At 44.4% G+C, this 22,758-nt stretch overlaps 1 protein-coding gene across 8 annotated transcripts in view; it reads right to left on the reverse strand.

Annotated features, from left to right (window-relative positions):
- The window catches only part of LOC119442008 (pre-mRNA-processing factor 40 homolog B), a 51,825-nt gene extending 29,442 nt beyond the window's left edge, over positions 1-22,383 (reverse strand). For 7 of the 8 annotated variants that reach the window (XM_037706705.2, XM_049661805.1, XM_037706708.2 and 4 more), the window contains exons 1-11: positions 22,234-22,383; positions 21,764-21,835; positions 19,503-19,671; positions 17,713-17,861; positions 16,294-16,407; positions 15,585-15,705; positions 14,285-14,315; positions 13,053-13,250; positions 8,666-8,759; positions 4,634-4,771; positions 4,100-4,300 (exon numbers count right to left, since the gene is read on the reverse strand). In XM_037706705.2, the coding sequence (XP_037562633.1) occupies positions 4,100-4,300; positions 4,634-4,771; positions 8,666-8,759; positions 13,053-13,250; positions 14,285-14,315; positions 15,585-15,705; positions 16,294-16,407; positions 17,713-17,861; positions 19,503-19,671; positions 21,764-21,835; positions 22,234-22,236 (1,290 nt within the window). In that variant the 5' untranslated portion in view covers positions 22,237-22,383. The remainder of the gene's footprint in view (positions 1-4,099; positions 4,301-4,633; positions 4,772-8,665; positions 8,760-13,052; positions 13,251-14,284; positions 14,316-15,584; positions 15,706-16,293; positions 16,408-17,712; positions 17,862-19,502; positions 19,672-21,763; positions 21,836-22,233) is intronic. The other variant, XM_037706704.2, reaches the window with a different exon arrangement.
- Between the last annotated feature and the right edge of the window lie 375 nt (positions 22,384-22,758).

Here is a 22,758-nt window from a genome sequence, read left to right on the forward strand (position 1 = left end):
GGTTCTTAGCATTTGTTTCTAGTATTTAATCTAAGAATATTGGCGCAATATTGTGCTAAATTTTGGGAGAATTTCGTCCTGCTGGCAAAATTTCGCCTGTAAAGCGCACTTAGCCGCTAAACGTCTCAACTTTGCGGGAAAGCCCGCCTCTCAGCAGCAAGGGGCAAGGGTTTGCGGACAGCGAGGGTGGTTTTTTCTTTTTTCTTTTCTTCTTTTTTGCAGCGCCGCTTTTAATTCTGAGCTTACTGCTTGACAGCAAGTGCGATGAGTGACGATTGGCACAGGGTCAAATGCCGCAGAGTTGACGGGCATTTTATGCGGTATAACAAGGCACAGACAGTGGGAATTACTCAATTTTCGAAGTTAACATAAGCCAAATACACACTGTTTTCATATAACAGCTTACAAGCCCAGTTTTGTAGCGCTGACAATGTAATTGCAGTGTTCCAACATATCAAATTAACCCAACTTGCTAATAAATGCATGTACATATCATTATTCAATATTCGATTCAATATTCGAAGCTTAAGTATTCGTATTCGATTCAAATCCAAATCCAAATTGGAGCACTAAATCCCAAATTTGGAGCAGTTTAGCAGTTTCACAAAGAACGCTTACTCCTAAAATGCCATAAAATTTACCCTGCATAATAAACGCACCCCTCAACTTCGCATTGGATTTCTGGGAAAAACAAGGGTGTTTATTACGCGAGCATATACGGTAATTAATTATTATATGCATTAATATACGATAATAAGACAGGGGTAATTGGAGATCGCAGGGAGAGGCCTTCGTTCTGCAGTGAACATAAATACAGGCTGATGATGATGACAATAGATACGGTAATTCATATTAGCAGTGTTGGTGAGCGCAGGGGTGCGATAGATCGTTGTTCAGAGCGCGCATTCAGTTTCGCCGTGCGCGGCTGACCTAGGCCGCGCCCGCCGAAATTGAACGCGCGCTCCGAACAACCACCTCGAATCGCACCCCAGCTGTGCACTGCACGCAAGTTTTTCCGCCAAAAATCTGAAAAGTACACATGCATTGCTTCGCGAGTGGTCCCTTTCGGTAGTTTTTTTTTTTTTTTTCTGACGACGTGTCGTGACGTTCCGGCGGTAGCCGAAACATGCAGCGACCTTTTGACAATCTTTTGGCGTTGCAGCGGTGTACAGCGAAAATTAGCCTGTTGCTGCTCGGAACTGAACCAGTGCTAGTTTTGTGCATTGCATCGCCTACAAAGCTCACGCCGTCAGTGCCGGGTCGCTTGCTGTACCGTACAAGTGAGTTTCCCGTGGAGTATTCGTACCCACTCCACTCGTGACCGCGTGCACAGATATGGCGAGGATCTTGCTGAGTCAATACGGCAATGGCAAACTGCTTTCGTAACTGCAAGCAACGCGCACTCCGTATCTCCGCGAGATTTTACTGCATATACAACACACCGCACTGCAACCAGCAGCAAAAATATTCTTCGGTGACCACCACAAAACACGCCAATGTTTCGTCTGGGCATGTGTTTGGATCTCGTCTGCGCTACTAGATCAGACTAGATTGGATGACGATGTCTAAGCTGCAGGTTGCCAACGCAGCCTCTGTTTAAAACTAGCGTAACCGAGAAATTTCGCGGCTGGTGGGGCGTTTTGGCACAGCGTGGCGCAATTTCAACATATTGACCCTTTTCGCGGCGATCTCGTGGGCGCTGCCATGTTTGATCACGTGGTGACGCGTCCATTGCTTGCCTCAACTGCCTCCGTTGCCTCCTTGTTTACTATGGAAGCTTATGACGCCGGCGCGGCTTAGAAAACCTCTGTTTTCGGAGATATCGTAGGCGGTGACTAGGTGGACGACACGATCGCTTTGATCACAGCATCAGAGAACATGCAAAAGCGCTTTCGGAGCTGATTAAGCCATGTCCAAACGGCGCAAGCAGCGTATATAGTGTTTGTTCTAAAAGCGGGGCTAAATATGTATCCCAAGCAATCCAAACGTTCCGCTCATGAATTCAGTCAGGATTAGTGTGTTTTGCTCTTTGTTCTTTATTTGGCAAATATTTTGATGCAGTGGCTTGACAGTTTCTGACTCATTGAAGTTCCTCGATCTGGCTACTATCTGATTATTTTCCGCCTAATCGCTCGAGCGTGTGCTCAGTTCCGATAGATTTGTTCTTTCTGCGCACGAAGCTTGAAACGTAGCTGTTTTTTACATTGTAATACCTTGTAGCAAATATATATTACAGCTAGTAACTCGCTTACGCTTGTGGACCGTCACGAAACATTCAGCTTCGACCATTCGTGCGCCATCGGTGTAGTCCGTCATTTATTGTACGTATACAGTGCACACATATTCAAGCATGAGCCCATTCACTTATTCTTGATACGTCGGCGATAGAGTGGGCGTAAGTTTTCCTGCCATTTGAGACAGGTGTGAATGTGCACGAAACTTACTATGACAGGAAGCGGCGCTACTCCCTTTGTCATTGTTTAACGAGTGGTACTACTCACTCTTGTCGACGTTCTGGGTATGAAGCCCTTTCTTTGAAGGTGAGCGATACAAGGCTGGCGGACGAGCAAATTTCTGTATCCTCGAGGAAAGCCGTACATCTCGAAGTGCCAGTAATACGTTTGGACAATTGCAGCAGCGGTCCGCGAACTTGGCCACACAGATATCATTCTATTCCTTAACATGCCAGTCACTATTTTTGCAGCCAACTATGGCACACGTCTTCAATCCACATGATTCAATCTAGTATGATTGGAGCACAGTGTGTTAGCGAAAACTCAGTTGCATATCCGACAGCTGATTGCACAGAAGCGACGTAGAAGCGGTAATGGTTTCGTATTCGTGCGCGGTCGCTGAGGAGAGGTATGGCGCGCCGCCGTGAGCGCCATCTCGTTTCTCTAAAACAAACTGCTCCGCGAAAAGGGTCAATATCACGGTTTTGGCGCAGCTCAGCGCAAAAATACGAAAGTGTATCAAAATGGTGTAATTGGCGCAGCTGTTGCACCCCTGACACCCCTTAAAAAAAGATTGCACATTTTACCCTTTACTCTTTCCCAGTTCCAGGACCTGCCCCTGGAACTGTTGCAGAAGTCCGCACAAGACAATAAAAAAAAAAAAAATGTCACAATGTTCGTTTCTATTCTTTTTTTTTTTTTTTGACAGAAAGAAAATAGACCTTTGACCCCCCCCCCCCTGCCCCATCACGGCAAGGAGTCCCCCATCACTTCCACCAGTCCACAAGGGGTCCCCGACACATCCATGGCTGAGAACCATTAAGCTAAGGTATACCAAGGAACCACAAAAAAGACCATTGTTTACAAAAACTGTCTTGCCAGTCTGTTAGTACTGCCACCACGAACTATTCCTTGTGTGCAGCCATGAAGTAGATGTTATATTGAGTCTCTTTCATTTTTCCCCAAAAAATCATTTAGTTTTATCCCTTTCCAGTCATGTCTCGTGCCCCTCCTGACATGCGAAATTATCTGTCACAGTCAGATGTCAGGAAGCACCCAATGCGCACGCGCACATGCGTGCACCGATTTCTTTATGTTCATTGTGGCACCTTTGGGGAACTATTTAAACTGTTGATAACTGCACTTTGTAGTGTGTGCAAATGAGGCTAGCACTTTTTACCGGCACACTTGAAGGAATTCATACACACTTCTTGCAGGCGCAAGGACTGAGGGTGGCGACATTTTCCCTCCGCATGCACTTTAAGAAAAGAACTCACATGAGTTCAGCGAAACTGATGATTTTAGAACCGAGGAGGAATATATCCTGCCACCAGATGACCAGCAAATGTCCTCAAACAATAGCCCCGAAGATGAAAATGACAATAAGGACCCTAGAGAAAACAATTCTACTGATTATCATCTACAACGTGATGCAGGCTGGAGCCTGTACACAGTACAAGAGCCTCGGGGGAAAAAAAGAAAACTTGCTAATATAAATCACTAACCATGCATTTGTTCACACGAGTGCTCTTTCTACAGCGTTCAAAACACACAATGGTTCCTGACCTTGGAATGACTATTTAAACTGTTGTTAACTGCACTTTGTAGTGTCTGCAAACGAGGGTTGTCTCAGATGCTGTCCTTACCTTTTCCTTTTTGGCAAGAAAGAAGAGGACATCGTCAAAGAGCTCCTTGCGCTCTCGCTCAGGCACAGCCTTCCACACATCCAGGTCACCAAACATCTGGTCTGCTTTCCGGTATCGAGTGTTCGAGCTCATCTTGTCATTATTCTGCAGGAACTGCTCCAGGTCTTCCTTGGCCTGTTTGGCACGCAACCGTTGCTCCTCCTGCAGTTGTATAAGCACTTAATAATGCATGAGAGCTAGCAGTTAACTAAAACAGCATCACCTTGCCAGATATTTATTCCCGTCATTGTTAAGAGCCCCGACTTTCAGAGTGCACTGCTCCCACCCCAGTAGCTGCAGGAGCATTAAACGTTGAAAGAAGGTTGTCACTGCCCTAAATGCCCCCCATGAACAGCGACCAACATCTGGTGAAAGTGGCACTCTCCTCTGAGTCACCTCCCCCTCCTGCTTTTAAAGCATTGAGGCAGGCATTGTAAAAACACCAGAGGCTACACCCACACACACAAGCCGAGCAAGACCGGAAACAGGCCCCACCTTTTCTTCTTTGCTCCTCTGCACCTTGTACGAGTTGAAGGCCTGCTTCTTCTCATTGAGTTTGCGCAGCGTCCCATAGCGGGGGTCATTGGCGATGAGCTTAAGTGCTTGTTCCCAGCTGCAATTGCTGGGCACCTCCTGCATAAAGTGTGGGCATGGCATGATGATTCATTCACACAAGGCCACATCAATGCAACAGGGACCCTATCGATCCAAATCCCACATCCATGAGCTTCTTGTGTTATCTAGTGGCCCTTTCAACAGCTCCAGGGCATCAAGCGCAATAAACTACCTCCAGTATTACTATATCTTTGTAGAAAATTAGTCTCCACAGCCCGGAACAGGCAACAAAAATCAACACAGCGGTTGGGTTGGTCGTTAGTATGGGAATGGTTAAGCAGAAATTTTTATTCTACCTGTTACCACTGCAACGAACATAATAAGGTACAAACTTTAATTCCTAGTGCTCCATCTCGTGCAATATTTCCCTTATTAAAGGAGAAGTGGCATAACAATTCTGACTTGTAAATTTTTTGTCTCCTTAATGAAAGACCAAACCCACTAAACCAAAGAAGAAATAGTGGCAGGCATCAAGAGTGCCCTAAATAATTTGCTATAGTACTTGTTTCAACAAACCAATTTTGGTTTTGGTGCCCAGGAGGAAGACGTGTCATGATGTCATGGAACATCTTGTTCATTCGGCTCTTGCAATCACTGCGGCTGCCACTTTAAGCACAGCCAGAAGGAACTCATGCAGCACTTTCATAAATTTTTTTATGAGCAACACCGTCATATCTAGCTTTATTCCTACACAATGTAAGCAAATGCTGCTGTATTTCACGAGGTCTTGATAATGTCAATAACACCAAATCAGGCATTTAGAGACTAACTTTAGCATCAAGTTAAAATATCTTATTAGTTTTTCCCAACCATACTTGCTAGGTGTCATCCTTTCAGATTCAAGAAGACTGCCCCCCCCCCCCCCCCCCGGTATAGATTCTACAACTTCAAAAATATGTGCCAGTACTCTAACTTTCTGAATATTGTAACGAACTACCAAGTACTACGCATTTAGGAACACCATTTAGACTTGCTGCCACACTAACACTAACACAATCAGATGTCCTGTGCCTGGATGCCTTTAAAGTAAACTGTTTTCAACAGAGGAAAAATTAATTTCCACAACACACTGTCTTCTTCAGTTCTATCTCCTAGACTATGGGGTCTCAAAGTGAGTTCCGCGGAACCCAGGGGTTCCACAGGCCCCTCGAGGTTCCGCGAGACGCTGGTTCCGCGCTCGCCGAGTGGCTAAGACCACGAACACGAGGTGCGCTCGATCTCAAGAACCTCCATTACCCATGTCCAAGTGTCAAAAAGCACATTACAGTGTGTAACAGAAACGTGCCAACTGCGCAATAAATCTGCCAGCAGCAAACGGGCAGCGCGCCTAAGCTTTTGCACTTGAATATCGGAGACTAACTTGCCACCATGCCCATTTCTCCTGTTTGTAGATCTGTTTGTAGATCTGTTTGTAGATCTGTTTGTAGATAGGTGCCGATAGCGTGTGCGCTGACGTATAGGTCGGAGGACTGAAAAAAAAATTGAAGGACGCTTAAGCTTCGCCTTTAAGAGCGGATGCGATACTGTTATCGGGCCCCGTTCGCATCGCATTTTTTTTTATGAGTAGGCTTCACTGCAACACAGAATGTGGGAAAGCCAGCTCACAAAGACCAAGCTTACACCAATCCCCTTAAAGTCGGCTTCATGTTTAAACAGAAATGCATTGCTGGGAAGACGTTTTTCCAGGGGCAATATAAGTCATCTTATATTAAAATGTGAAGGCCCTAGGACCTTTTTTTTATTATTTTATTAATTGTTTGCTATTGCCCCAACGTGCACGCGTGTCCAAAACGCATTAGGCAGGCTAAGTCCCAATTTGACCTGCCGAGGATGCGAGCGCCATTTAGATAGGATTTTCGCAAGTAATCTACCCGAGCGCGCCGCTGTTGGTATAGTAGAAATGCTGGAAAAGGGGTTTGTGTTTGAGTTTCCTCGTAACAGAATTATGTTTTCTCGTACATTCAAATTACAATCCGACGCTGTGAGAAATCAATCACTGTGAGAAATTCAATTTTTGTTCACTAACACCTAGCGCCACACGGAGGGCCTGCGCGGTCGGGGTGGTTCGGGATTATTTTCTCTGCCACGGACGCCAACACCGACGCTGGATTTTCTGCGAACACTGGGCCCCCTTAACGCAATCGCGTTAAAACAAATGCGTGGAGCAGCGCAACCCAGTTGGTTCTAAGCTTCTAGTACGGCAGCTTGGCGAGCGCGGAGCACCACAAATACACGGCACAAAAGACCAAAAACGACGCTAGCGTCCAACCGAAACAAAGCGGCGGAGTCCGCATGGTCCACATCGCCATGGGTCATTAGCGGAAATCGTATGAGATACGTGACTGACAGCAACACCGGAACGCTTCATGCCTAATTGTGCCCGTAATACCTTTATTCTTGTGTTTATCGCCGCACATAACACCTCATTGGCGGTTGGCCACGTTCCTTCGTAAGTGCGCAGTGGCCATGCATGGTCACATCAATTGCCACCACGGTTTCGTCCGCAGCGGTTGCGTTGCGGCAAACAGTAGTTTCATTTTGACTCGGTGCGCGCTTCGACCGTGTGCCTTCAAAACTGCATAGTGGGCCGTAGTCGCCATTCCATGATCGCGTCGACAGCGGCCACGGTTTCGTCCGCAGCAGTTGCGGCAAACAGTAGTTTCGCTTTGACTCAGTGCAAAGCTGTCGAAGATGAGGAGCACTGTCTACATCGCGATGTACGGACGATTTACTGGCGACCAGCTCACTGCCTAAAAAATAATCGGGATGTGCGCGCGGTAGTGAAAAGCGTGTCTCAGATAAAGACGCGCGCCGCGGCAATGCTACGATGGTAGTCGTGAGGCCTTTGCTGCTGCGAGCGCTAATCAGTCACTAGATGACGAGAATTGCAGCTTCCATACTGCTCTTGTGCAAAACAGAAACAGGATTTGCTTATTTATTAGTACATAAAAACGTGGTGACATAGTAAGCATTTGTTTATTAATTTCTTGATACCCTCAATAATTTGATACTCAGTTAATTCAGACTTTTTTTTTTGGTTGCGTGAAATCCAAGTTAACGAGCTTTTACTGCTCAAAGTAGAGTCGGCATTAATTCTAAGACCTCTTGTGATGAAATGCTATCAGTGCAATAAGCACTGAAAACTATCATTCTTTCTCGGCATGTGCCTTGGTTGTGATGCTGTCTTGGCTCATAACGATTGCAATCAGTTTGGACCATCTGGGTTGCACGTCGCCGTCAAAGTAGCCTGCCCAACGCCACCGTTGGAGAAGCCTAGCCTCTATATAAAATGGAGAGGGGGGGGGGGGGGGTTCCTTGGCACTTCATTGGGATTAGCAGGGTTCTGGGACCAACATGCTTGAGAACCCCGGTCCTAGACCCATGAGCTCATTCAACCTATAGCAAACATGCTGCCTAATGTGAGCACGGGAAACAAAAAACACTGATAATTTTCACAGACCAATGCAAAAGAAGGCAGACATAACCTTCAGAAATCGAAGATAAAAAGAAGAAAATTGAAAGACAACTAGTTGAGACGCTTGCAGGAAAGGATACAAACAACACGGAGTGGAATGAAAGCCTTTGCAGATGTATGCCAATCCAAGAAACTCATACATCAAAGGCAGGTAAGCTGTGCAAGGGAGTTCTCACAACCTTTCTGAAGTCCTAGGGGTCTGCATTGCCGCAGCTCGAAATCTATCCGACACTTTGCAAACACCCTTCACAACAATGGATGCAATTCCTCCTCCATGCTCGAGCTTTTTCATATGCTTCACTATATTCCGAGCTTTCTACAGAGACCTGCATTTTCCCTTCAAAATCATTTTAAGAAATGCTTTCACCTGCAATGGAGAAGTGAGCACACAGAGCACTAGTGATAATGAGGATTTCCTGAAGCGAGCTTGCACCCACCTTCTCCCTGAGCAGCTCCTTGAAGGCCTCAATGGCCTCTTTCTTGTCCTTGAACTCAATGGGCCTGTCCTTGGTCTCCTCCTCGTCACTCGACCTGCATTGGTTGGCAGCGCTGCATCTCAGTTTCCTCCCATAATATACTAGAAGATTTGTTATGTTTAGTTTCTCTTCCTTGGCATTCATTGACATAACTGTGTTGAGCTGGCATGTAGCTATTTTGTTTTGTGTCCTTTTTCCCACTCTTCATATATTTCTTTGTACTTGCACAGAAACTGACTAATTTTTGGACGTGGAGGGGGCCACAAAAGTTTAAACAATCAGGCAGTTCAAAATTTTAATTTCAATTGAAAAATAAGTTGAGTTCTTTTTTAATCCAGGAATATGGAATACAGTCAAGTGCCTCTACAACAAATGCTTCCACGAAATGACCTGTGTAACGAAGGAATAGTTCTGTCCTGGTTCTATTGTGAGGTGTGAGGCCAAACCCGGCCTTTACAACTAACTGACCTGCATAACGAATGATCTTCATTATAAACACGTTTGACTGTATTTGCTTACACACACCTGCCATCTTATGAACACTAAACTTCGTTAATATGACATGGATATAAAAAGGGGGAGGGGGGGAATCAAGCATTAGTATTGAAGTTTGCACTGAGCACACACCTTTTATGTAGGGTTATTTGTTTTAGGGTTTTATTTTCTTTTAAATTTGGGGGATAAAAATCGGGGGCTATTTTTCAAGCTGATAATCGGGGAGAAATCGTGTTTTTTGTGGTACCATTCCAAAATTAGGCTTTTTTCGGTTTAAATTTCCAAATATACTAAGTAATACATTACATTCCAGTTTCTTTCTTTCTATTTCTTTTTAATCGGAGGATATCACAAGCTCCTTAACGCTAACGCGTTAAAACTATGAATTTGTTTCAAGCTAGCAATCGGGGGGACATCAGGATTTTCTACTGAATACTCCGAAGTTCAGCGTTTGTTTGGAAATTAATAAGTAATAATGGCAGTAAAGAGCATTGATAACTTTTAGGAAATTAATCATTTTATTCACAAAAAGCTGGTCATCGATTTTTTACACATCCTTGCTAACATACGTTATCATCTGCATGCGCAACATGTCGGTCTCCATCCGAGACCTGTCTAATCTTTGAATGTATCTCAGCTGCGAGAACGTTCTCTCGACATCACAGCTTCCATTAGCTAGACACAACAACGTCAGTACAGCATTTGCCAGCCCGGGGTAGCGAGCGGTAGAGTCAAGCCAATACTCAATGAGTTTGACAGCTGTGTTAGTGAGGCTTGCTTCCAGCAAGTACTGGTTAAACACGTGAAGTTTTAATCGACGTCGTCGGGCACGGAAATGAAGAGAGGTCGGTAGTCGTCAAATGACTGGCTCAACAGATGCTTCTGGAATGGATCCAAGACGGCTCCCAATTTCCATAACGCTATAGCTGGTTTTGGTCTTTGTCTGAGATGTTCCGTTTAACAGTGCACTACCATTTTGTGGAGAGTTTTGTGCAAATCTCTTGGTTTGGTTTTGAAATTCGGAGAGAAATCGGGTTTAACCCAATTCTCCTGAAACCTGTTCGGAGTGTTAAAATCAGGTTTTACCTGAAAACGAACAACCCTACTTTTATGGGATACATATATGCACAATACGCTGAGTTACTGTGTTGAGTTACACAATGAGTTACTTTTAGACTGACAAGCAACACATAACTTTTGGATCACAGTGACCTTTTCAGCTACTTTTGTCGCTGCCGATTTTGCCTGCTTCAGGAACTTCTCTGAATAAACTTGCTCGGAGCAAATACCCTTCTAGTATATGGCGACTAGTGATGCAACAAAATAGCAACACAGATACTGTCGCAACACCTTACTTGAATGCATTTTTTTATCACCTTGTGCCGTCCCATTCTTTGACACCTTTAAAACTTCCTTGCGAACTGATCCTATTTTTGGTTAAACTTGACGCAGCATTCGTAAAACTGTAAAATGAACTCAAATTCGTAAACTTCACGAAAAATTCAAAAGAGCTCGCAGGTATGCTTACAGATTGCTGCTTTGTGTAGTGCTTCAGTCTACTTGAAATTTCGCTATAGTCAAGGCCATAGAAGCAGCACATATTGGGCACAGCCTGGCCCAATATTTGTCAGCAAAATAGGCACTGCTGAAATGGGCACTGCTTCTACAGCTGCCAGCCTAGATTGTGCACGTGAGGCTCAATCACTGATGAGTCACTTCTGTGAATATGAGTGACAAGACTCCTGTGATGTCTTGAAACCCCCCACTACACCGGCCAGCGGCTTATTAAAGCAAACAGCTTTCTTTGGCTCTCGCCCGTTTTCGTGGTCGATGGTTGGCTGATGGTGGTCGGACTTTCACTGGCGATACAATGGGCATGCGCACTTGTGCAACCGACTTGCAGGGTGCATTCATCGCCAAACGCCAACTATTATAGCTCTTTGAAACACGCATGCTATCGCGAGAGCTTTGGGGCGTCTGTATGTTAAGAGGTTGCTTTCCACGCAAGTGATCACGCCGTAGAAGACGATACACATAAGATGAATAGGATTATATGTAAAGCCACCTGATACTACCGCTACAAATGTGCTGGTTAATGGCCCTGTTCTTTATGTAATTACACAATGAAACAACAAACACTGCATAAATATCCTCAATGCAACGAATATACACCTTTAAGTGCATCATTCCTTAAAAAGCGAATAGCTTTCTGGAAGCATTCAGCTATTTGCTTACATTGACAACCATTGTCGATGATTTCTGCAGAATTTTTTGCCTCATCCACACTGCTTGAGCCATTACAGCTAACTACCACTGCTTAGTTGGGTGTCGGCAACAAAAGTTATGGTTTAGTGCCAAGTTGACAATAATCAAATTGCAGTGGTCGAACAGCCCTCGGAAAGATGAGAATCTGCCTTGCCAACAAAGCGAGTATACAGGGGCAACCTCAATGGTGATAACTGTTCACAGCTGTTACTTTGGCAACATCATATGAGTGGATCATGCACAAAAAATTGAGTAAGGCACTGCACCATGCTTGAAATTTTGGCCACTGTTATAGAACCTCGCTGTTACATTCCTGGATGCGGCGTTTTCCTGGTTCTTACATTGTTTTCGGGCGGTCCCAGCATAGCTCCCATAGGACTCAATGCATTGGTAACCCCACTGTTGCATCGCAAGCATGGGACCGTTCCCGCATCATGCGTTACGAACTGCCAACCCGCACCGGCACGAGCGGCCATGATGACTTTTCATGTCGCTTGGCTTGGTGGCTTGACCATGAGATTGGCCACTCAAAGTAACGGGGGCGACACCCATGACGTATTTTCCTCCAGCAAAAGCTTGGCCATTGAAATCCGTATTTGCTATCTAAAAATGGTGCCGTCGCAGCGCACCGCATGCTGTGAATGAAAGCGTGCACGGGGAGCTGACGACCGCGGCTAAATCTCGCACGCTGCAAGAAAGAAAAGCGAGGAGGAAGTGTGCCTTCTTCCATCCTGCTCGAGGCAACAGGGGGGGCGGCGTTGTACTCTGGCATCAACTGCGTACTGCACGGCCGCGCAGGCCGTATATTGAAAGCGATCTGCGTTGGAGGCAGAGTCTAGGCAGTGTAGGTGCGTCGGCGGCTCATAGCTTTGTGCGTGCTGCGTTTTCTCAGCACTTAGTTTGCGTTGAAGCGATAGACAGCACGAAGGTCACATCGCTCGCTGCTGCTGCCACGCTTCCTCACGCCAGCGTTTTGCCAGCGAGTGCGCACACTCATTGAGTGTGATATGTTCATGTTTGCCTGCGCGCACTTACGCCATGCTTGTTAAATAGTTAATACGCGAATGTTTACAAGTTTATACAGACGATAAATCTACTATCCTTACTTTGTATAGCTGTCTACTAATTTGCTATCACAATCAATGCTTCGGCTTTCGGGCGAAACTGCAACATTTTCTTTAATACGCCCGGGAATATGTATGGCCTGGAGTTTTTTTTCAAACGCTAGTATTAAAATAAAATTGTGTGCAGTTCACCACTACTCTCATTTCTCAATGTTTCCTGTTTTTTGGCTCATGTGTTTCGCAGCTCATACGTATTTTTTTTAGGGTCCCGTGAAAAACTTATCAGCGGGGTTCTTCTGTACATTAGTTCTATGGAGAAGCGGGTGGTGCGCCACAGGGATCTATCACTAAACAAATCCAAAAAATCCGGCATCAGATAAATCAGTTGTCAATCAGCACCTATGTTTACTTCTGCCTTCTTGCGTATTTACCATTTGGCCCTGCTTTCCCCCCTATGTTTTTGTTACAGCACTGTAGCCAGCAACAAGAGTGCCATGACCTTTGGGTACAGTGGCTGCACTTACTTGTCTTCTTCTTCACCTCCCTGCTGCTGTTGCGGCTGCTGTGGCTGCTGTGGCAGTTGCTGTGGCTGCTGGGGCTGCTGTGGTGGCTGTACCTGCGGCGGTGCCTGCTGAGGTTGCTGTGGCTGCGCAGCCGCACTGCCTGCAGGCTCTGCTGGTGCACTGCTTGGCAGCTGGATGTTGGCCACACTATCTTCCTCCCTGTAACGATGCACGGTTGACCTGCCTTGCTACGGAGACTGTTCTGCATGCCCCTGCCATTGCCTATCCTGAACAAGCATACTGGGTGAGCGATGTAATGAAAAACTGCGTGCACAGGTTTCATGCACCATGTCCGCACCAACCATGGACATCGTTCAAAATAAAGTAAATGCAAAGGCACTGTTTTGAGCACACCGTCAGCTACAGATGCTAGGTGCTGCCTAAATACAACAGCAAAGAGAAATTCACCAGCTGACTTAAACGCCACCGGATGCAATCGTCCGCAGCTGATCATTGCAAATCTTGTAAACCACCCCAGAGAGTTTGTGGAGACAGCCAGATCAGCCGGACCATCTCCATTTATTCGAGGTTTCCATGGCTGTACATGGGCTCTGAGGAGATGACGACGACAGTGCTAGGGTCGCAGCAGCATTTGTCTAGGCCTGGTTCACGAAATGAAGCGTCCATTCTCTCCAGATCTGATGGCAATAGGGCTTCCACAATAGGCTTCCAAACAATGTCGTTAGACATGCATGAAATTTGCAGCAAGTCAGGCAGTATCTAAGCCGCAGGAGGCAGCGCCGAACACTCTTTTTGCACCTGCTTCATATCAAGCACAAGCCTTTCTACTATACAAGTGATCCAGCCTCTCCAACGCAAAGAAAATTGCGGCCAGACGCTGATAAATTGGTAACCACCCTTGGGTTCCTGTGTGGGCTCACCTACATTGTTCAAACATAGCGTGTTGCTCAAATATTCAACAAGCTTTTACATGCTGACCAGCCCCTACCATTACTGGGGACAACCTGGAACCTTCTAGGCACCTCTGGCTCAGCATACCATTACAACAAGGCACACTGTTCATACAGCAGTGCAGTAAGAGACCAAATTTCATGAGAAGTTATTTTGCTTTTATGAGTAAAAAAAAAAAAAAGTAGAAAGATCTACGAACACCATAGTTAAAAAAAAAGAAGCAGTTTACAACCTCCTACAGAAAGAATGCAAGAGTTACAAAGCGAAGTAACCACACTTACTTGCTAGCTTCTCCCTGGGCAGCAATAGTGGCTGCAAAAAAGAAAAACAGTTGGAAAGTTCAGGGAGCTTTGAGATCACACAAACAACCTCCTCGTAGTAGCGCCTTCATTTCTAAGAAATGCTGTCGATACACTACTATTCTTCAATGTGGCTATTTATATCTCAACACTTCAAAGCAGAGTGCAGTAAAACGATCAACATTACTACAACCTGCAAGTTAGAACAAAAATTATTCCCTGGGTCAAAACATTATTCTCGGGAAAGAGACAATTTGTGAAGCTTATAGATCAACAAGTAGAAAATTAAAATGAGGCCCATATTTGTCACATAGTTTGTTTACTGTATCTGAACCTGCATGGTAACATAAGAGCTACAGCGTTTATATTGGTAACAAAAAGGGCGTAAAAAAGAAGTCAGAACTTCCAGGAATTAAGTGTGAGTCACACAAGAGTAATGGCCGAGTGGCACTCAATGATCCTCAGTGCCATGACCACAATGGTGCGTAAATATGGCTAGACACCTGTGTTAGCCAGTATATGTATATCACAAATTTTAAAAATTATCCAAAGTAAACTGACATCATATTATTGTGGTCATAACCACATATACAGTAACTCCCCTTGATACAAGAGGTGAAGGAGCCTAAAAAATCTGTTTATTTCATAAGACGTTCATCTTATCCCCCCCCCCCAAAGTGCGATAAATTATCCCAATACTAAACAAGTTTCCAGAATGTTTTAGCTTATCAAAGAACTGAGCTCAACTTAAGAGAAGTCCACCATAGAAGATATGTAGACTGTGCACGCACTGCCAGATAACACAATACTTGTGGGAGCTCTCTTTCATGGTCCCAATACTTATGCGCCATTGCCAGCCCTTGAGCCATAAGCCTCAAGCACACTTTGACCCGCCAGTTGGCCGTGTACAGCCAACCAAAAATGTTTCCGGAGCACTGAAAACCGTGAAAAACTCAAATTTAGTCGCAACTTTGGCACTCAGCTTAGAATTTTGGCAAGCCGTGTTGGATTTTTACAAGGCACCATCTACTGTGCCTTTCTGTTCAGAAATGACTTCATTGGCTACAGTGAAGTTTAGTTTCTTTCTCAGATCCCATGCTCCGAAAACTTATGCAGAAGGGCTATGTCAGCATCTTTCATGGCCCGCAATGAGTTAATTTATCCATGACACAATTAATGCTACCATCAGATACGGCCACTTCGCCAAGCCATGGTGAAAGAAGTTCTCTGTAAGTAGCTCTTTTCATACGATACAAACAAGTGGGAAACCCAACTCAGTTACCTTTAAGCTCTTCGAGCTCCTTAGGAATGGTCCAGCGAGACTCCTTTGTGAGAACGTTGTGGAAGTATGTTCGCCCTGTGTCTGATTTGTACTCCTTCCAAGGGCACTGGGACAGCAGCAACTGGGCCGTACAAACATACAGATGTGCTCACAGATGGTCATGCCTACACACGTCATCGCTCCATTGCAGAAGTACTACCGTTTCCTGTGCCCCAATGCAATTATGGGATACAACAAATGACAAAAACACATATATTACTGTTCCAGTACATGTTACTGTTTCGGAACAGACATCAAGGGATGCAGATCGAAAGTCTGCAGTGCCATTTTGAATGTGAGGACTGGGCAGAATTATTGACTATTTTTTCACGCATGAACACAACTTTGCAAAAAAGAAGGTACAATATTGGAAGCCGAGTGCATGTGGTCCCCCCCCCCCCCCCACCCTTTTTTTGTTTCACAGTAGTATCACAACACTTGGATGCTTTCCAACTACAATGATTCTTGGTGATTTTTGTGTCCTTCACATAAATGAAACTTCTGGTAAACGGAACACATCTTTCTGTCCTTTCAAGTTCTGGTTAAGCGGAGTCTACTGTACACTGATTTATACATCACTGCAAAACAAAAAATTTTAAAGCATAGACGATGTAATATGTGCATGTATTCCGAAGCAAGGTCCTTGATTGGATGGAGCAAGAATGCTCACCTCAGTGTGTGTCTTGAGTTCATCGGGCTTCTCCCAACTGGACTGCTTCGTAGTGTGGTTGTAGAAATAAATACGGCCATCGGGAGCCTTGTGTTCTGTCCAACTGCTACTCTTCTGCATGTGCAACCAATCAAAATCATTAAAGCCTGCACACCACGAGCCTGAACAAAGCCATCGTGAATAAATAGCTGCAGCCAAATATAAAACACTTTGTAGAAGATGACCGACACTTTGGTGAGAGAACTTCAATGTACTATACAGTTGATTTCCGTTTATTGGACTCTGACGGGATGAATAAAATTGATCGAATTATCCGTCGGGTCGAATTAAACCAGATGCAGAAAAAAATGTCAGTACACCACTGATTTATTTGGCAGTATTTGCCCGATTCTAACAAACCCCCAAACAAATATGAACCCACTTTCTATGTGTCCAAAGTAGAAAACTAACACAGAAATGACATTAAAGCTCCTAAAAAAGCAGACATCTAGCGGGCACCCACTTAACAATGGCGACTGGTTTCCTAAAGTCAGCTTTGCCGCAATACATCTGTGTTAACGGGTAAAACATATGAATGCCGCGAAGGCGATTTTGGTTTCGAATCCGTTTGCACCGCACAGGTAATTTTAGGACCATTTTTTAAGGCGTAGGGTAAATACCGCAATCAGACATTGTGAGCTATATTTATTGCTTGAAGATCCTCTTAGGGCAGGCCAAAAATAGGCATTTTTAACGGGAGATGACATGTGGTTAATGCAATCACTGCCTGCTAAGCTTTGCCGAGACAGACGCTGCTACTAAAAGGGTTGTTATTGTGGTCACCATAGGGGTCAGGTGCTTGTGTGCTGACTGGTCAAGTTTGAATGATCCGACGAAGGCCAATTTTATGATTAACATAACAAAAGTTTGTGCCCATAGAAATACATAGGCGCCAACCGGGAACTTACCTTCAGGTCGGGATCGAATTGACCAACAAATCAAATTATCTGGAGTTGAATTAACGGAAGTCTACTGTACTTGAATCTATGTCAGCAGAATTTTAAGCCAACTCTTGATCCAAATATTTTGTAAAATCTAGACTGCATAACCTAAATTACCTGCCCCTAAATTTGCTCTCAGAGCATTTACATATATAATTCATAACTATGAAAGTTGCACCAAATGGTTTATGTAGTACAAACATACAGGATGAATTAATTTAACAGCTCTAGCTTATCAGCAATTACTTTTAAAGGCTTCCACAGTGAAATTCCCTGCAGACATATGAATTGTTCCATTTGTCTCCAAAACCAAAACGAGCAAAGTAAGTATGGGAAATAGAAAATTAGGATACAAATTTGTTTTCACCGTGGAATCCTTCACATGAACATAAACTGGAAGAACATGAATGAACGATGGACATGGTTCAGCTATACTCACTGATGCTTGTGGGGCAGCAGGCGTTGGTGCAGCAGTCTCGGAAGGCGCGGCTGGTGTAGCTGGAGGTGTAGAAGCCGCAGGTACATCGGGCTTTGGAGAGGAGGTTGCCTGGGATGGTGATGATGGAGCAGGCAGGGCTGCCGGTGGGACTGTGGAAGGAAGCACACAGATGACATGGCAGTGCTGGCAAAACAACAGTACACAGATTTACACTGAAGGACACATGGCACAATTAGTTTCAATGGTTGGCCTGTCTAAGAAGACCTCCACTGCGTTGACGTACTGACATGCGATACCATGTGTGTGACATTCAGTGGCATGACCAGTTAATTAAGAACAAGTACAACACGAAAATGAGACAAGAAAAATAGGCAGACGCAAGGCAGTGTTTGTAATGTGTTTGTCTCTCTTTCCTGCCGCGTCTTTTGCGCTCATTTTGTTCTTACCGTCATGCAACGACTAGCCCAACAGCTGAGGCATGACAGTGATAGAAATACAGTTGTCGATGCTAGCACCAGCAGTGAACATGAAGGGGCGTAGGAGCGATAGGGCAGCTGTTGGCAACTTCACACAAATCCCAGCTACTCTAAATAAACATTTTAAGATTTTTTTTCTAGAACTGAAGTTGTCCAATTGTCGTCAAAATTTTTCTGACAGGAGGCACAGTAGGTACAAACAAAATGCAGTTTAGCACACCAGTTCATATCATGCACCTGAGTGTCATCACCAAGACCGCGAAGAAAATAGATTTAAGAGTATACGGGATGCAACAAATTATTTCCAGCGCTTGCTTCTATCGAAGATGATACTTCTTTTCTTTTTCTTTATTTTTGTTTTCTTTTCTTTATATTTTTGTATTTTAGTATAGACTTCCAAACTTTGGTTCCTTCAGAATTTGCTAAGTGGCTGCTGCATCCCAACGATCAAGTACATTAAGGGCAAGTTAGGCATACAATGATATAGTGGCAACAATCGTATTAAATACAGAGCTGGAGTAAATGAGAGACAGGGAAGTGCTGCTCAGGGCAACCTTTTTGTGACATGCTCATCACATCAGACAAAACTGCATAGGGCGGATACTACTATATGAAAATGTTGGCTCTGTCCCCTTGAAATTTGAGCCTGACAACAGAAGATGTTAAACCCAATTTGTAGGGCTGTACGAATATTCAAAAACTTCCAATAGCAAACTGAATGATCTTCCACTCCATCAGTACACCTTCCATTAAATCAGTACACCTAGTTGGGCGAGTTGGTTTGTCATTGTCATTTCGATTCAATGCGCTATTCTGAATCAAATAACTATTATTCGACTTTGATAACCTTTCTGATAGCTTTCGAGTGTGATTTGCATTCATACGCAATAATTAACAAGTGAACTTGGAGCACATAGGCGTTATTTCCCTGTCAAATTGCAAACTGGTACACTGGAAGCACAAAGTGAGCCACCATAATCATGAAACCTTCGAACATGTTTACATCCTATATCTATCCGGAAACTATTCTCCGTCTATATATATATATTTTTAGGATAGGACATTTCCTATCTGGAAACTATTCAACTCGGTGCAATAACTATTTAGCCAGTGTACGGTTCAGTGTTGTCATTGTTCAATTTGGTGCCATTACCATAGCGCTTCAAAAAATCATGTTTCGCACTCCCCTACCATTCTATAGCTGTCTCCAACTCTATGTGCACTTCTCATATTCCCTCACCACTGCAAGTTTTCACGAGTACAAAACTACCCCGACAAGAATTACAAATCTTTCTGCTGAAGGTGAAAACGCACCTGCGGCAGCTGCTGGTGGAGGGGGAACCTGAGGAGGCATTGCCGGGTAGAGTGGGTAGGCCGGCGGGTAGTGTGGTGGCATGGGCATGCCTGGAGGTAGCAGCATGGGGCCTCCGCCATCCATTGGGGGTCGAGGCATGAAGCCTGGTGGCATCGGTGGTGGTTGAAGCTGCAAGAACGATATAACGCACACGGTGAGGTCATCAGAGAATTCAAGCAAGGAAGATGCCCCCTTCACAAACACTTTTTTCAAACCTTCTAAGCAATGATCTATCAGCATGAACACTTTCGCAAGCAAAAATAGTTCATGTCGAACTAACAATGCCTCACCTAGTCATTCATGCCACAAACAATAACAGCGCGGTGGATCCTAACAAATTTTAAAAGCTTATGCATAGTTGCATTGTTTTTGTGTTGTGTTTTGTCTGTGTCGCATAGTTTTTGCATTGTCCATTTTTTACTTGTAGGTTACATTACATTCACGCTTGTGATTCTCTCTTTCTCTTATTTTTTTAGTGAGCCCATGTCAACTGATCTTGTTTTGCTTAAACTAAACTGTTTTTATATCCATACCTGTAACTAGCTTTTCTTGCCTGTACTTTTCTGTGTTTCTTTCATTTTATGACAGCCTACAAAGTGCAACCTAGGACATGGCCCCTTCATAGACTTACAGGTTACATATCATATTTATTCAATGAGACTCCAGTCTCAACACAAACAAGCTCAGTATTGTTTACAATTTCGCACTAACTTTCTAAAAAAGCACATAACCTCTCTAGATAAACAGACCTGGGACCACATTCTTTTACAATGCATTTTTAATTTCTCATCATAAATCGAACTGCGTGGCCAATCCCAACAATAGCAGTGTTAAGGTTTCATCCAAGCCAATGACAAATGCCGAGAAGAATGGAAAATTAAATGCAGTGTTACAAAATATGGCCCCAACTCTCATTTTTATTATTGCCAAGCAGGAATGGAGGAAGAAATATAGTATCATGATACCAAAGCCTGGGACTAGCTCGAGTGTTGGCATCAAAGTTACAGCAGCCTTAGTATAATTTGTGCAGAGCAATACAAAAGCCATCATTAGTCCCAAACAAAATGCAGAACATTTTCTAAACAAATAAGCAATTGTTGACAAGCTTTTTTCTTTGTCTCTATCTCTTGTATAAATATGTCTTGTTTTCGGTTTTTGTTTCTCAGAGCAATAAAGGTTTTTATTGCTTGAGGTCAGACGATAAGGTTAGGCACTCAACATGATGTCATAGTAGGTTAAACAGCACAAATGTGAAAGGTGGTGAAAGCTTTCCATTTATTTTGTTGGCTCAGAAAATAGAGGCACATCACTACAAATCGGCCTCTGCTTTACAAGCCACAATGCAGCCATTCCTGCCTGTTTGGAATTTTTATATCAGCATGATAACATTTGCGCAGCCAGTCTGCTCCTACACTGCAGCCAAGTGTGACAAGTTTAGAGCTTGAGAAGCCAAGCTACAGAGCAGGAAAGAAAAGATGTTAAGCTATCTTCAATACTTCATGTGGCAGATCCTCCATTGTGATTCGTTGGCAATTATTTCATGCATGTCATTCTCAGGAACAAGTAGTAGCCAATACAACAGTGTGCTTATTGCAGTAGTTAGGCATTGTACCTGCGTACTATATCCAAGGGTTGGCCTTTTCAAATACATTTGAATTCAACCGATCTAATTTAAAATGCAACTGACATTTGCTGCATAATTTTTTTATACATTTCCACATTCCAAGGCGCCCTCAACAGATGCGAGATCTCAATGTAATTCACGCAGCTGTTGATAATGGCTCAGAAAAAAAAAAATGCTTGCAGCTGTTGTCATTACAAGTGCAGACCCTTGAAACTTAATGGCTAACACAGGGCAACCGGTGAATGCAGATGTCTAATCTTCCACGCAGAGATCGCGCCTCGCTGAACTTTTCTCTCTCTCTCTCTCTTTCATCAGGTGACTTTCACGAAAACATTTGCGTGGTTCCAACTTATCGAGCCATAAAGCTTGCTCTGCACATGACTGACTAAATGCGCGCTTCACGAAGCTACGTCGAGCTCCCTACGAAACAGACGCCGACGGGACGCATCGCTTAGAGGCGTTGCTTACTTACGTTGTCGTACACGAAACTAGAACTCGATTGCTTAACAGCGTTCTCCAAAGTTAACGGTGTTGAAATGCAGGCCAATTTCGGCCCCAGAAAAATATCGCGTCGGGATAACAGGAGTGATGACTTACCCCGAACGGAGGTGCCGGCGGCATCATCAACGGCGGCATCGGGGGCATGCTGTTCACGTTTGGGCTACCGTCCTGTGAACGAAAAATGAGACATGTCAGAGATCAGACGCGCGGAGCACATTGCCGGTGTAGTCGACGCAGGGCACGCGCGTGCCGTTCACATTCAAGCGCGCTTGAAAGTTGCCGACAGTGTGTGAAGCGCCAAAACAAACAACCGCGCACGCAGCTTAACTGCAGTGCAGTCGACTCGTCAAGAACTGAAGTGCAGATCATCGAAATTCTGCCCGCGTAGTCAAAGTAACACGCATCCTTCTTACGTGCATCGTTCATGTGCACCACAGATACTTTTGAATTTACATCAGCGCTTGGAGATAGGAACACCGTAAAGTAAGTCCTTGTGCGCGGCTTAAAGGCAACCGAGTCAAGGGGGAATGAAACAAAACGGTCATAATGGGGAATAACACACGTACCATGATTGCTTTCGGTGTTTGGACCACCTGTGTTGACTATTCAGTGAAGTTCGCATAGTTCGCAACAGCCGCACGAAAGCCGGGCACTGGATGCGCACAAGACAAACGTAGCCAACGCCATTCCGAGCTCTCTAGTGGTGACACGTGATGATGATACTGCAACAAAGTCCGAAAGTGTTGAAGAAAAAATTGAAGGGGGGGTCAATGTACCGAATGATGCTGGGTTGATGAGTACATGTACGCTCTGGGGCGCGGTACCTACGGGTGCCAAGTCCCCTTCCCATCTGACAACGGCACCGTGGGGAGGGGCATGCAAATGAGCCCGTTTAGGTAGGGCCTAATTATGAAAACAAAAATGAGATGAACGCTTCAGCCACGGTGCCGTGGACACACGCTGGTGGCAGGAGCGAGACGTTAATTCATTACAATTACCTAATTAATAAGATAGGAGCGAGACGTTAATTCATTACAATTACCTAATTAATAAGATAATTAATTACAATTACCTAATTAAATCTCAGTAAA

This window comes from Dermacentor silvarum, chromosome 2, assembly GCF_013339745.2.
Source record: "Dermacentor silvarum isolate Dsil-2018 chromosome 2, BIME_Dsil_1.4, whole genome shotgun sequence".
NCBI lineage: Eukaryota > Metazoa > Arthropoda > Arachnida > Ixodida > Ixodidae > Dermacentor > Dermacentor silvarum.